Source organism: Geotrypetes seraphini, chromosome 16 (assembly GCF_902459505.1).
Source record: "Geotrypetes seraphini chromosome 16, aGeoSer1.1, whole genome shotgun sequence".
Lineage (NCBI taxonomy): Eukaryota > Metazoa > Chordata > Amphibia > Gymnophiona > Dermophiidae > Geotrypetes > Geotrypetes seraphini.
The window spans coordinates 18,748,431-18,764,504 of NC_047099.1; the positions used below are offsets into that span (position 1 = coordinate 18,748,431).

General features: G+C 46.1%; 1 protein-coding gene across 12 annotated transcripts in view; it reads right to left on the minus strand.

Annotated features, from left to right (window-relative positions):
- The window catches only part of LOC117350768 (sodium/hydrogen exchanger 10-like), a 753,575-nt gene that overhangs the window by 119,778 nt on the left and 617,723 nt on the right, over window positions 1-16,074 (minus strand). For all 12 annotated transcript variants that reach the window (XM_033925346.1, XM_033925349.1, XM_033925353.1 and 9 more), the window contains one exon: window positions 1,474-1,602. In XM_033925346.1, coding sequence (XP_033781237.1) covers window positions 1,474-1,602 — 129 coding nt within the window. The remainder of the gene's footprint in view (window positions 1-1,473; window positions 1,603-16,074) is intronic.

A 16,074-nucleotide genomic window follows, 5' to 3' on the forward strand; every position in this document is an offset into this window, starting at 1 on the left:
GATCTCCCGGCAGTTTTGGGGGGCGGAGCAAGCTCACACGCCCAGCCCAGCAGTAAGATGTTGTTCGAGAGAGGCAGGAGGAGGCGATGTCGGCGGGCCCTCTTCAGGAGCAGGGCAGGCAGTCTCGGCGGGTGCGAGGTAGGGCAGCAGGGCTGCAAAAAATGGCTCCACGCGCCGTTGAGGGAAGTTTTTAAGATCTCCCGGCAGTTTTGGGGGGCGGAGCAAGCTCACACGCCCAGCCCAGCAGTAAGATGATGTTCGGGAGAGGCAGGAGGAGGCGATGTCGGCGGGCCCTCTTCAGGAGCAGGGCAGGCAGTCTCAGCGGGTGCGAGGTAGGGCAGCAGGGCTGCAAAAAATGGCTCCACGCGCCGTTGAGGGAAGTTTTTAAGATCTCCTGGCAGTTTTGGGGGGCGGAGCAAGCTCACACGCCCAGCCCAGCAGTAAGATGTTGTTCGGGAGAGGCAGGAGGAGGCGATGTCGGCGGGCCCTCTTCAGGAGCAGGGCAGGCAGTCTCAGCGGGTGCGAGATAGGGCAGCAGGGCTGCAAAAAATGGCTCCACGCGCCGTTGAGGGAAGTTTTTAAGATCTCCTGGCAGTTTGGGGGGGCGGAGCAAGCTCACACGCCCAGCCCAGCAGTAAGATGTTGTTCGGGAGAGGCAGGAGGAGGCGATGTCGGCGGGCCCTCTTCAGGAGCAGGGCAGGCAGTCTCGGCGGGTGCGAGGTAGGGCAACAGGGCTGCAAAAAAAAATTTAATTTTTTTTTTTTTAAATGTAGGTGAACTTAAGAAAGAAATAAAAGCAGAAACTGACACAAAGTCAGTAAACTGTGAGAGCGGGAAGGCAGCAAATGAAAAATTTTTCAACAGCCATTGAAACGCGACTTCTTAGCTCCGCAGAAACTAAGAAACTGAGGGACCACGCGCCTCGTAGGGTGGGAAGGCACTTGCACATGTGCGGTGCGGGCGTCAAGAACTTTTTCAAGTTCATGAAGTATCCGTACTGGGGCTCCATCGGTGACGTCACCCATCAGTGAGAATATGCTGCCTGCTTGTCCTGGGATAAATATATATGCACACACTGTATACACAAACTTCATATCTAGCCCCTGGAAAAATCTCTGCCATACCCTGCTATCTGCACTGTTCATGCCAGACAGCACCATCTTAAGTGTGAAACAGTATTTTATACAATTCTCCATATTACCACTCCCTCCTGGTGATGAATTACTGGTACTACCCCAGCACTAGATGGACCATCATCAACTAGGAAGTTGAATGTATGCTTCAGAATCTATAGATGCAATCTAATTAGAGTTTTTCTAGTAGAAAAATTTGCTGTGTATAATAATATCATTTTATTACTTATGGAATCATTTTGAATGTATGAGCAATAGTTTGAATAAAGATTGATCTTTGTTCTTATTTAGTTTAAGAATTTTTATATTCTAATGCTATCTTCCTTGGCATAAGATGTACCTGGTAAGCTATGTTTTTTTTCAAAGTATTAGCAGCAATACGGATTCCAACTGACAACCAAAGTTTATGCTCCAGAGATGGAAATTCTAAAAAAGCTTCATTCAGGGCATTGATTGAGATAAACCAAACCTAAAAAGAGAAGACAAAAGATAATGTATGAGTAAAGATCTCAAAGTTCAGTAAAAACAAACAAACACCCAACAACAACACACAATGAAGGCAAGAACTAGTTTTGACATAAATTGTTACAGATTTCTAGCTATACTTTGTATCCACAGAACTATTAGTTTATTTTTGAAAAGGAAACTTCCTTCCATCAGTACCTTACAAACTTCTATTAGATCTTTTTCAGCTGTCTCTTCTCCAAGCTGAAGAACTCTAGGAGCTAGATGCACTACACATGGTTGGTAAGAATGTGTTGATTGCTGTGGTCCAAATTTTTTTGGTCGATTCCAAAACAGCGGTCTATGCTCAAACAAGTTTGCATGCAAATGATTTGCACAGAGGTTCCCATAATCTGTTTGATCCTGTCCCATCGATCACTGTGAGAGCAAATCTCACACATGTGCATTATAGTCCAGTTGATACAGCGACAATGTACTGCATGTGCCAGATTTGCTACATCAGTCATAGGCATGGATTATTGTAGCACATCATATGCATACGTCATTGGCACACATCGAAGGTATCAGCCATATGGAGGGGGCAGACTATATAAATGTGGGGGCATAAATAAGGGTAGTGCTATATAAAGTTCTGGCCTAGTTTGTACATATTTTAGTTATAAGGAACGAAAATTTTAGCCTTCTCTCATTGTTCCCTTCTTTTTGCTGCCCTCTCTTTTATATTTTACACTGTTAAAGGATACACATAACACACATATACGCCCCTGCTATTGTAAAATCTATTTTGGAATAAATATTATACTAATTTCAGGCTGAACTATCGGTAAAACACGAAGTGACTATTCTTGATCAGTCACTTTTTTTCAGATTGCTAAAAGTGTTAGTTTCTTTTTGTGCAATGCAAAGTAATGTTAAAGCATCAATCGCTCGGCTAGTTTACATGGCATTTTAATATTAGTGACCCTATTTGCATTGCTGGATTGGAGAATGAGCGATCGTGAAGAAAACCACACAGTGAACTGTTTTCTGCATCAGGTTGGCAAATGCAATCATCACTAAACCAGTCAAACTGGTTTAGCGACAATCATTAGACGATCACTGACTGTAGTGCATCTAGGTTTAGCTTCTTTAGCTTTTCCTCATAGGAAAGTCATCTAATCCCCTTCATTATTTTCATTGCCCTTTTCTAATTCTGCTACATCTTTTTTTGGAAATGTAGTGACCAAAACTACACACAATATTTGAGGTACAATTGCATTATAGCATTCCCAATTTAACCATACTGTTATAAAGAAGCAACAAAATGTGTTCACCTTGATCTGGGCTGGGGCCTATTCTATTCTGGGATGGTCCAAGTGATTTGCTGCTCTAATATATCAAATTGCACCATTATATCCTTCCACGTTCTCATGTAACATAAATCTCCAAACACATAGGGTTATCAGTTGCTCAAGCCTTTTATTTTCTTCCAGTTCTCTCTTTTATAACCCAGAGGGCCTACTTCTAAGTTCACTTCCCTCTGCGCTAGTAGTAAAAATTTGTTGAGAGCCCTTCGGAACAAGGAAGTAACGGGAGTAAAACCCCTTGTTCTGCTGTTCTGAAGGAACTGGTTCGATGGCATGGAAACGAAGCAGAGCTTGAGCTTCCTGAAGAAGAAGGGCGGTCTGGGATAGACTGGAAGGATACTCTCTTGGAGGAAGCTCTGGTGGAACCTGAGTGAAATAAAGAGAGTATCCTTCTCTGATGATTGACAGCACCCAGAGTTCGGATGTAATTATCTCCCATCGATGATAAAAATGATGGAGACGACCGCCAATGGGGGGAAGAGAAGACAGAGACAGAAAGGTAGAAGTTATGCTTTGTTTTATACAGTCAAAAAGGCTGCGTAGCCTTAGGTACAGCAGAAGGTTGAGATTTCTATTGCTTCTGATTCTGCTGTTTCTTGAGAGGTGGACGAGTGTAAGGAGCCACTCTTGGAGCAAAACGCCTCTGGAAAATTTAAAGGAGGGCATGCAGGCTTGGTAGGAGCTGGCTTAGGCTTTGGTCTGACAATAGATGCAAAAGATTTTTCATGTTCAGACAATTTCTTGGTGGCTGCCTCGATAGATTTATCGAAGAGGTCATTGCCTGCACAAGGAATATTAGCCAAGCGGTCCTGAAGGTGGCACATTGCTACAGAACAAGCAGTCGCCCTGGCAGACAACTCAAAGGCATCATACGAAGACTGGAGAAGATGTAATCTGAGTTGTGACAGATTAGCTATGACTTCTTGAAATTCGAAGTGCTTTTGTGTATCTAAATAGCTGAGAAATTTTGGAAGAAGATCAATGAGGAACTTGAAATAAGTGACAAAATTAAAATTATAATTGAGAACTTTAGAGGACATCATGGCATTTTGGTAAAGGCGACGTCCAAACTTGTCCATGGTTTTCCCTTCCCTTCCAGGAGGAACAGTAGCATAAACTCTGGAAGGATGGGATATCTTCAAGGAGGACTCCACAAGCAGGGACTGATAAGACAACTGCGAATTCTCAAATCCTTTGCAATGTAGAGTTTTATACCTGGAGTCCAACTTGCCTGGAACAGTGGGAATTGCATAAGGGGTCTCCAGGCATCGTGTAAAAGTCTGAGACAAAAGCTTATGAAGGGGAAGCTTAAGTGACTCTGCAGGAGGTTGAGGAAGATGCATGACTTCGAGGTACTCCTTAGAGCAGTGTTCTTCAACCTTTTTACACCCGTGGACCGGCAGAAAAAAAAAGAATTATTTTGTGGACCGGCAAACTACTAGGACTAAAATTTAAAAACCCCGTTTCTGCCCCATCTCTGCGAGCTTGGTCCTCACAAATCATCTGATCCCATCCACACAAGCATCAGTTATGATTTTATATTGAATGTATTTTATTAAAGTATAAAAAGAAACAATATTCTGTAGAATTGTCATTTTATAAATACAAATAATTCAGAGCAAGGATCAACAAAACTCCTCTCTCCCCTCCCCTTCACATATATCCCCTCTACTATCAAGAAAACTGAACAAGCCAAATTATTACAGAATGCTACACAGAAATATCATGCTAACAGAATACTGAAGACACACACGACAGGAATAGTTTTAGGGGAGTGCAACTAGGGCAACTGCCCCCTGGTCAGAGAGCGCCCTAAGCCAGCTGGAAGCTAAAGAAGCACTGCCTGGGTTTTGCTGTCCCCAGTTATGTCTAACACCAGCTCTAGCAGGATATATATTTCAAATCTGATATATTCTAATCACAAAATAGAAATAAAATTATTTTTTTCTACCTTTTGTCGTCTCTGGTTTCTGCTTTCAATCTTCTTTTCACTCTCTTCCTTCCAGCGTCTGCCCTCTCTGTCTCTTCAATCCAGCATCTGCCCCTTCCATCCACTGTCTGTCCTCTCCCCCTTCCATATGGTATCTGTCTTCTTTCTATGCCCCTCTCCCCTTTCCATCCAGCTTGTGCCCCCTCTCTCCTTTTTACATGATTCATTCCAGCTTCACTGCTCTCTTCATTTTTATCTCTCCTACACCAGATCTCTGCTTATTTTTCTGCTGACCCCTTCCTATCATCAATCTCTCTACTTTCTCATGCCTGTGTCTCCCCTTCCCCTCCTCTAATCTCTATGCCAGCTGTTTCCTTCCTTTTTACATTCTCCCTTCCCTCCTCCTCCTGTCCTGCAGTAACTCTCTTCCCTTCCTCCCCTCCCAGCAGCATCTCTCCTTCTCCCTCTCCAGTAGCAGCTGTCCCTTTTTTTTCCTTGCCCAGCAGTTTCCCAGATTCCTTTCCCTCCTCCCCTCCCAGAAGCATCTCTCCTTCTCCCTCTCCAGTAGCAGCTGTCCCTTTTTTTTCTTGCCCAGCAGCTTCTTAGATTCCTTTCCCTCCTCCCCTCCCAGAGCATCTCTCCTTCTCCTTCTCCCTCTCCAGTAGCAGCTGTCCCTTTTTTTCCCTTGCCCAGCAGCTTTTGATAGTGGCTTTCTCCCCTGCCAGCAGCTCTTCTTACTTCCCAGCGTAGCGATTCACGAAGGCAGCCTCAGGTCCTTTGTTGGGTCGCGCCGCCTCTGAGGAAAGAGGAAGTTGCATCATCAGAGGCAGCCGCGACTCAGCAAAAGCCCCGAGGCTGCCTTCGTGAATCGCTGCGCTGGAAAGTAAAGGAGAGCTGCAGACAGGGGAGAAAGCCACTGTCGGAGGCTCCCCAAGATCTCTCCGGCCCAGCGCATGCTTCAGATGTTGATTTTGCCGGCCCTGCATGGACCGGCAGGAAGTTGAAGTGAGTCAATCTTGCCGGCCCTGCGCGGACCGGCAAAAATTTCCTGTGGACCGACACCGGTCCGCGGACTGGCGGTTGAAGAACTGTGCCTTAGAGTATTCAGAACCAGTATCTAACTGAAGGTCCAAGTCAGCAGTCATCTGACGAAGAAAAGATGAGAAAGATAGCTGATCCACTAATGCCTTGCTTCGAGAGGGACTCGAGGACCTCAAGGCAGCCTAGGTTGAAGATGAAGCTTCGCAGGAAAATAATCAAAAGAATAAGCAGTCCTGGACGAAGCAATAGAAGCTGCTGAGTCCTCGAGGTCTGGAAGCGGAGACCTCGATCGAGGAGTCGGAGGTCTAGTAGAGGCTTAGTTGAAGAAGGACGCTCCTTAGAAGAAGAGCTATGCCTGCAGGTATGCCTTGAGGTAGGTCTCGATCGACAACGAGAGCGGTGCCTGGAAGCAGGTCTCGAGGATCGAGGAGACTTGGCTTTGGAGATGGAAGCAGATGTTGCCACCAAGGAATAGATGGGGCTAGAAGCTGTAGACCGAAGCTCAGGAGGCTTGGTGGAGGAATCTCAAGGCACTCCCAAAGACTCTGCTCCTTGTATGGAGTGTGAGGATTCCTGTTGAAGCACTTGCAAAGAATCTACTCCTTGCTTCAAGTGCATAGATGCCAGACCAGACACTCGAAGAGACTCTGCTCCCTGCATAGAGTGTGTAGTCTCAGCCGGAGGCATAGGAAGAGGCTCGACCTCGCGGGAGTCTGCAGAATGCACTGGCTGGATTAGAGTAGCAAGCTTCGGTCCCATATTAGTGAGGAACTGAATGAATTGCTTCTCTAACATGGTCTGGAAAGAAGCCGGCAAGGATGGATCCGCGTCTGAAACCGGCCCACCTGCTTTGGCTGGAGATTCCACAGAGGCAGTGAAAATATGCTTTGACTTGGAAGTCTTGGCCACCTTGATTACCACCGCTGGAACTTTCTGCTGAGCTATCTGACCTTAGGATGCAGGGGAAGATACAGCAGGTGTAGTCGAGGTAAGAGCCGCTGCAAACGAAGAAGGTCTGATGAGGCTTGAGGTCGGAGTAGTGGTGGCAGTAGGGCCCTCGGTCAAAGGTGGGACAGAGGCCACTCTCAAAGTTGAGGGAGTGGTTGAAGAATCCATCCTGAAAAGCTTCTCCACTAAAATCTGATGACGTTTAAGGGCTCAGGGTTGAAGAGCAGCACAGCGCTTGCTCGAATTTGGTTGATGGCCCGGCCCAAGGCAGTTGAGGCACCGACGGTGTGGGTCCATGAGTGAAATCGCATGCTGGCACTGGCTACATTTCTTGAAGCCCGTTGCTGACCGGGACATAGGAGGGAAAATAGCCATCGCAAAGTCGAAGCCGCTGGGCTGCGGCCGAGCAGCCTGCCCTTCCAGTCGACCGGAAGAAAATAATTTTTTTTTTTAAACTAGAAATAAAAGAACACAGTGACTCATGAAGAAAACTAACACAAAGCATGGTGAGAGAAGGCACGAAGTAAGTTAAACGCAGAGAGTCAAGGACAGATTTCTTGGCTCCGCGGAAAACTGAGAACTGCACTAGGCGGGAAGGCACTTGCGTATACACGGTGTGGCTGTCTCGAAACTTCTGAGTTTCTACAAGCAAGTCTGCTTGCGAGGCTTCCGTATCCGGGCTCCGTCGATGACGTCACCCTTATGTGTAAGAATAGGCTGCGTGCTTGTCCTGGGTAAAATATGTTCTCAGATCCATCAGACCAACCCTCCCCCCCTTTGCCTCAGATAACATCAAAACCTGAAGTGACAGTCTGTGCCACTTCCCGTTCCACAAAAAAGACCGTAATTCACAGTATAAGAGGTCCAGATCTGACCTCCGCAGCCAAATTGGCAAAGTCTGTAACAAATAAAGCCAGTGAGGGACAATCATCATGTTATACAGGAAGATTTGATCCGCCAAGGGCACTGGGAGAGAGCCCCATATATGCATACAGTCAACAGATTTTCTGAGTAAGGGGCATATAACCTAGATAAAGTATATACGAACCAGAGTATTTCACCTGGTCAGAAGCCTCTTTTAAGGGACAATCAGCCCATGCCAAAGGGATATTAAGATTCAATGTTAAGGCCTCGAACTTGGAAACATTCAATTTAAGACCAGATAATGCATCGAAAGCATGAAAGTACTACAACAGCAGAGAGAGAGTAGACTCTGGATTCGTTAAGAATAACCAATCGGCAATAGCCATACAATGCAAAGAAGATTCCCACACCTTCACTACCCATCAGCAACGGATGCTGCCTAAGTTGAATCAATAATGGCTCAAAAAAAAAGAATATAAAGCAAAGGGGAGAAAGGGCAGCCCTGCCTAGTCCCCCTCTGCAGGAAGAATACCGGAGAAGAAACATCATAAACAAACACAATGGCCGAAGGGTTGGAATACAAGGGAAGTAAAGCCTGCAGATAGAATCCATCAATCCCATACTTTTGCAAGAGAGGAAATAAAAAAGCCCATTCAACCCTGTCGAAGGTTTTTTCTGAATTGAAGCTGATGACCAGGGCAGGCACCCGCTGAGGCTTGCAATGAGCCATAGCAAGCAACAAGTTCTATACATTATCCCGCCTGTCGCCCCTGTACAAATCACATCTGATCCATCCCCATCAACGAGGGAACAATAGGGCCCAACTGATCCTCTAAGATCTTAGCCAAAATCTTCAGATCAACGTTTATTAAAGAAATCGGCCTATACAATTCTACCAGTAGGGGCTCCTTACCTGGTTTAGGTAATACCGTAATTAAAGCCTGATTTGACAAGGTAGGAATATGGCTCCCCTGAATAGCCTGCTCATAATAATGCTTCAAAGGGTCAGCCACAAACCCCTGGAGCATCTGAAAAAACTCTCCACTGAACCCGTCAGGTCCTGGGGATTTACACAAAGGTAATTTTTTGATTACTGCCACAACCTCCTCTTGAGTAATGGGGGAATGAGTAATGGGAGAATTCAAACACAACCTGTCCACCTCCGAGAGTGCTGGTAGAGGAAGTGAAGAAAGGAAATCTTGTATGAAGGACTCCTTATTCACCACTTCCGCTGTGTAGAGAGAGCGGTAGTAGTTAACAAATAACTGTTCTAATTGCGACTAGTCAGTTACCACCCCACCCCAGGGGCCCTCAAAGAGGCAACAGTAGTCGGACCACTCCAGGACTTGGTCAGCCCTGCCAACATTCTTCCAGGTCTATTACCAAAACGATAAAGTCTATATTTATGATAAAAGATATATTTTTGGGCTCGCTCATGAAGTAGTGTGTTCAACGTCGCCTAGACCGTACACAAATCATTCTTATGTTGCTGAATAGGACAGCAAACTATCAGCATTCTGAACTCCCGTACCTTACGCTTTATTGCTAAGATCTTGGCGGCTAGCTGCTTCTTTTTACGGGAGCTGTAGGCCAGTATAGCCCCACGAAGCACTACTTTCACAGCATCCCAGAATAAAAGACCATCACTAGCATGCGCTCCATTAAACTCCACATAATCCTTCCAGTGTTGCACTAAATAAAATTTGAAGTCTTGGTCATTGTAAAGAGCCACAGGAAAATGCCACCGCCTTCCCCCTTTAGAAAAACCATCCACTATGCCCATCTCCAGCCATACCAGGGTATGATCAGACTCCAATTTCTGCCCGGCATACAGCATGAAAAGAGGATTTAGAAACAAAAATATGATCAATCCTGGAGGAGGTCTGTTGAACCCTAGATGTGTGGGTATAGTCCCGCTTCCCCGGGTGTAGAGTTCTCCATACATCCACCAGCTCTAAAGTGTGAACCCAAGCATTTAAGCCATTATCTGACCACCTAAGTGGAATAGGGCATTTTTTGGGACAATCTAATTCAAGATCCAGGACAGTATTAATATCCCCTTGAAAAATTCTATGATCCACAGGGTCAACAGGCAAAGACATCAGTATCCCAATAAGTTTTTTAAAGAAGGACCTATGCCCACTATTAGGAGCATACAAGAAACCAAACGCAGAGAGCTATGTTGCAAGGTGCCCTGAACTATAACATAACATAACGTCCCTCTGGATCACCTTAGACATAAGAAATGGTACAGATTTATGAATTAATAAAGCCATGCCCGCTTTGGCCGCAGAGGAACAGGCGGAATAACATTGCCCCACCCAGGACTGACGTAACTTACAATGCTCTTTCTCATTAAGTTTAGTCTCCTGCTGCCCCACAATATCCACCTTAAATCTAGCTAAACAATAAAGGATCTTAGTCCTCTTGATTGGGGAATTTATACCAGAGACGTTCCATGACACACAACGTTTCCCTGTCTTACGTGGCATTAACATGAAAATACCAGAAACACCAATAGTACATACTACCAAACAGCCGCTGCCAGAAGTCCCAGCCTTCCCCCACACCATACCCCTCTTGAACACCATAAACCACCACTCCAGGTAGAGGGCTCGAATAGGCCAGGAGCCCCCCAACCCCCTACAATAATAACCAAGCAATAACAAGGAACAATACAAAAAGATATGGAAACGCTGATACCCAAAGAGAAATAGAAACCCTTCAAAGAGTTTCCCCCAAGTAACAGAGGAACAACAATGGTTCAACAGGAAAAACAGATCCATTGCCACTCATAACATAATATAAGTTCAGGATATAATATAGTGCTGGAACAGTGAAAGTCCTAGATACGAAACAGCCATACTGCCCCAAATAGTGCAGCTGCTGCCCTATTGAAACAGGAACTCAGGCAGCCAAGCAGGCTCAATAGGCTCGAACAAACCAGTCACGGCCCATCAGGTGTTAGATGCTGAGCCCGGGAACCACTGGTGCACTTGATCCCGGGCAGTAGCACTGGTCTTGAACACAAACAGTTGACCATCATAAATGACACGGAGCTTAGTAGGAAATTGCAGTGTGAAGCAAAGTTTTTTTTCAGTAAGTAGTTTACAGATGGCAGAGAAGCCCCTGCAAAGAGAAGCAACATGGGCGGAGTAATCCTGAAACAGCAGTATGCATTGATTGTGAAATTGAAGAACTTTCCGCTGCTGATAATTCCGCAAGAGTAGATCCTCGGTCTAGGCAAGCCCTCTTGCTTACGGCCCAAAAGGTGAGTCCGCTGAATATGCAAAGGTCCCAGCGCATTGGTGAGAAGCAGTTCCTCCCCAACCATTTTTCCAATGTGGTAAGTAACTCCACATCCAACGGTTTCAGGAATGCCCACCAGCTGAATGTTATTTTTTCTAGAGCGATTCTCTATCTCCTCCATCTTCGCCTCACATGTAGAGATCTTGCTCTGCAGTTGAAGTTCCACTTGCACTGAGGAAAGAGAATCCTCCGCAGAGCTGACTCGCTGTTCTACTTCTGCAACTCAAGCATTGAAATCAGAAACCGTGTTGGAGAGCATTGTCAAAGAGTCATTAACTTTATCCAACCGGGTTCCTAACACTAGCATCACTGCCTCCGTCAGTCGAGTGACCAGCTCCTCACTCACTGGCTCAGCTGCTTCCACGGAACCCGCCATTTCCCCTCTAGGCAGGCCACCGTTTTTAGACGCTCTCGTTCCTTCTTATCAGTTCTACTGGTCATATCAACTCCACTCTTATGCACAAACTTGTCCATCTGATCATAAGGAGCAGTTGAAACTACTTGGTTTTGAAAATAGATGCAGATTTTAGTCCAAAGAGGCTATGAGGAAGGGAAAACTCAGGAGCTCAGAAGAAACACGTCTTCCCCACTCACCACATGGCTATGCCCCCCCCATACAGCAGTATATAAGATGGGCATCCATATGCTGGAAACATTCAGATTTTTGTAGTTACTTTTTCTTTAGATAATTCTCAAAAATGAAATACTTTCTTTTTGAGCGAACTATGAACCTAAATGGAGGTATCCAGATTTTTGGGAGGCAAGATGGCAGCGAGGAGGTCAGATGCAATCTGAGCTTCATGGAAGATGGACGAAAAAAGGAAGGGCCAGGTTAAAGCACAGACTCACCCATCTGGTAAAAGTCTGGCCCGGCCTTAGCCCAAACCTCTATATGGAGCTGTTTGCTGTCAGAGCTGAAGTGGAAAAATTGGGTGCATCTGGAACAGCAGTTGGAGACGATGCTCCAGCGTTTTTGGAAACTACACTGAGTCCTGAACAACGAGAGACCCCTCTGAGACCAGTTCATCTGGCAGCATCGAATGATGCACCACAGAGTGCTGATGCCGGAATGCAGGAAATAGTTCTGGGTGGTGGCGGGCTTCTATCGCCATTAAGTGCTCCAACTTAAGAATTGCTCCCCTGCTGTCTCTTGTTGAGACAACAAGTGGAGAAGATTGGACAGTTTCTGGGTTAATACCTGGGACTGAAACAGCAAACAATATGAGGTTGGAGGAGATATCAAACACACTGCTCAGGTTGACTGAGATACTGTCTTCCTGGGAGAGGTTTGTAAAGCTATTGAAAAAAATGGAGCATTCAGTGAATCAACATTTGGATAAAATTGCTGAAGGGTTACTTCTCCTTCAAAATCAGGTTGAGAAACCAAGTTTCCAAGTTTATTAAAATTTTGATAAAACACCAATCAAATTCTAAGCGTTTTACAATAAAAGTGGGGGAAACATTCAAGAGTCAAATTAAAAACAATACAGACATAACTTACAATAAAAACAATATATACTGACATAACGTACAATAAAACAAGAGGAAAGTAGGGAGAACTACGATATTTGAAGAAAAATTAGACAAAGGAAAAAAACAGGAAGGGGAAGGGAAGAGGACAGAGTTCAGAATGGAATACAATAACTGACTAATCACTCCAGGAATCTACAAAAATTAGAAAAATGTCAAGAGAAAATCCTAGATTGTCAACAAGAATTGGTTAAAGATAAATTATGGATACATCAAAAATTGGAGACAATTGAGAACTTTTTTTTTTTTTGTAATTATCTTTATTAACAATTGCAAAGGAACAAACAACCATGAGCAGAACAAGCAGAAAACAGAGCAGTGGAAAATAGGACGGAAGATAATGACAAGAAAGGGTGCTCAGTACAAAAACCCCATGGGTGGATGCCCCCCACAATTGACATTTTGAGATATCAAACCCCTCCACACGAACTCCACGCCCTCACCGCAGACCACAACAAACACTCCGCACGCAAACCTCTAAACAGCCATACTCCCAAATACACTCTCCCTCACTCACTCAGATGGCGCTGCCCAGGAAGAAATAAAAACAAAAAGACAAAAGGAGAGAGAGCAACAGCCCCTCTTAGAAGAAAAAAATCAAGGGGAGGATCCCGTGTCCACTGCCTCCAAGCTGGAACAAACCTTCAACATCCGCTGCCACAGATCCCGATAGCAGCGGTGGGTCAGAGTTCCAGACCGAGGGACACGTTGAAGCTCATACCGCCCCACCTCAACCAGACGAGCCCTCCATTGTGGAAAGGAAGCCACTGAATTGCCCACCCAATGTTGCAACAGGAGCTTTTTTACCACCAAGACAGCCATGTAGAGAACCCTGCATTGGGGAAGCGTGAGCCCCTCCCTCAATCAAGTCACGTTGATCTCCCAAGAGCAGAAAACCATAAGTCCATGGCACAGCTCGTTGGAGAATGCACTCTAAAAGAGGGAGAACTTGCAGCCATACTGCAGAAGAAGGGCATTCCAAAAAATGATGTGTAAGGGTACCTAAGAAGCGATTGCATTTGGTACAAACTGCTTCCTCCCAAAGGCCCATATGAGCTCCCTGAGCCCGAGAAATATAAGCCCGGTGCAGAATTTTAAATTGCATTTCCCTAAAATCCGTGGAACCCCCCAAGGCGTGTACAGTGGCAAAGAGATCAAGAAAGGCCTTACGATCCAGGGGAGTGCCCAGCTCTGATTGCCACTGGGAAGCCAGTCGATCGATAGATCCCAGGTCCGATGCGTTCTTCAGGATTCGATACCAGGTAGCTAATGTGTTAGAAGCAGGAGAGACCTGAAAAAATTGAACATCCAAGGGACCACAGAGCCAAGCGTCCCCCCAGCGACGTTCTAAGGACAAGTAATAATGCCGGACCTGAAGGTAAGCCCAGAAGTGGGTCTGAGGCAGTTGCCAGTGAGTCTGCAGCTGGGCAAAAGAAGGAAAATGACCCCCCCCCACCTCAAGGATATACTGAAGAGTTCTACCCCCTCTCTGCTCCCACTGCTGAAACCAGGCGTGGCCCACTCCCGGTGGAAAATCAGCATTTCCATACAACTGTAACAAAAGGGAAGCTGCCGGAGTTTTCCCCTGCCGACGCCGCCACCACCACCACGCACGCCGCAGAGGTAAAAGATACGCAAACTTTGCCCCACCCCCTGGTATGGCTGACAAAGGGGCGTACAGAAGGGACAGGACCGAGTGTGGGGCACACCAGGATTCTACCCAGCCCTGTGAAGAGAATTTATAACATCCCGACCATCCTTCATGAATAAAGCGAAACAGAGCGGCAACATTATAATATCGAAGATCGGGAAGGTTCAAACCACCCCTATATTTATCCAAAGATAAGGTGGCGTAGCGAATCCTAGCCCGCTTATGACGCCAAATGAAAGAGGAGAGAGTTGACGAAACAGACGCACCTCTTTCTCAGTAGCCCAAAGTGGCACAGCCTGCAACGGATACAAAATCTTGGGGAGAAGTACAATCTTAGTTAAGGCCACCCGCCCCCAAACACCCAGCGGAAGATCTCTCCATTTATCACACAAGTGCCGAATCGCCTCCAGATGATGGGTCACATTAGATCGGTACAGAAGCTTGAGGTCCGGGCTTAAATATACACCAAGGTAACGCATCGGCCCCTTCACCGGTGGTATCTCGAGACTCGCATGCCAGGACTCTACCGTAGTGGACCGCAAGGGAAGAAGTTCAGATTTATCACAGTTAACGGGCAGACCAGAAAGATCCCCAAAGGATCGGACCAAAGCAAGGACCCGCCCCAAATCCCGTCTAGGCTGATCCAGATCAAGAAGAATATCATCGGCAAAAAGATTAATGCGACTCTCCTTGCCCCCAATGTGAATGCCCAGAATATTCGGATCACCTCGAATCCTAGCAGCCAAGTTCGATAGCTAACACAAAAAGTAATGGGGACAACGGGCAGCCCTGTCGCATCCCCCTTCCCAAAGCAAATGGTGCAGTAAACTGACCATTAATTAAAAGTCTGGCCTGCGGCTGTATATATAAGCTACTGATCCAATGATGAATAGAACCCTCGATGCCAAACTGATGCAAAACCCAGAAAAGATATTGCCAGGAGATACTATCAAATGCCTTCTCCATATCCAGGCCTACAATAGCCGAGTCGCCCTCCAAACCATGCCTGGAGTGAAGGGCCATCAGAGTTCTAACCAGATTCATCGACGCATATCTGCCCGGCACAAAGCCAGCCTGGTCTTCATGTATCAATAGCGGCAAAAAGGCATTCAATCTATGCGCCAAGATCGCAGCAAACAGCTTGGCATCCTGATTAAGGAGGGAAATAGGCCTATAAAAATCCACCTGGGCTGGGTCCTTGCCAGGCTTAGGCAGCAGCACAACATGGGCCATATTAGGAGTCCCCAAACACCGATCCCCAGAGAGCGCATTAAACACCCCCGCCAAAGCAGGAGAAATCTGATCCGACAGAATCTTGTAATACTCAGCGCCAAACCCATCTGGGCCCGGCGCCTTAGTTAATTTAAGCTTCTTAATACCAAGCTGTACGTCGTCAAAACTAATAGGGGCATTCAGTTGCTCCAACTGAGCTTCTGTCAGCCGAGGGAGCTTGAGACCCTGAAAGAAAGCATCCCTATCAGCATCCGAGAACGGTCGGTTAGCATACAGAGATTCATAAAAGTGAACGAATTGCTGTTGAATCTGCTGTTCCTGCGTGTAACAAGTACCCTTCGGGTCCCGGATAGACAGGATAACCTGACGGGTGCGCGGAGGCTGGACCAAAATGGCCAACAATCTCCCTGTCTTAGCCCCCCAGGCGTACAGTTTATACCGTTGAAAGTATATATTATGAGAAGCCCGCTGTGTCAAGATTGTATCTATCTGCCGCCGGACCGTCAGCAAATGAAGTTTATCAGCCGCCGAAAGGGAAGAACAATGGCGCGCCCTCAACTGCCGAAACTCCCCCGATAGAGTCAGCAACTCCGCATCAAGGGATTTCTGCTTGCGAGAGATATA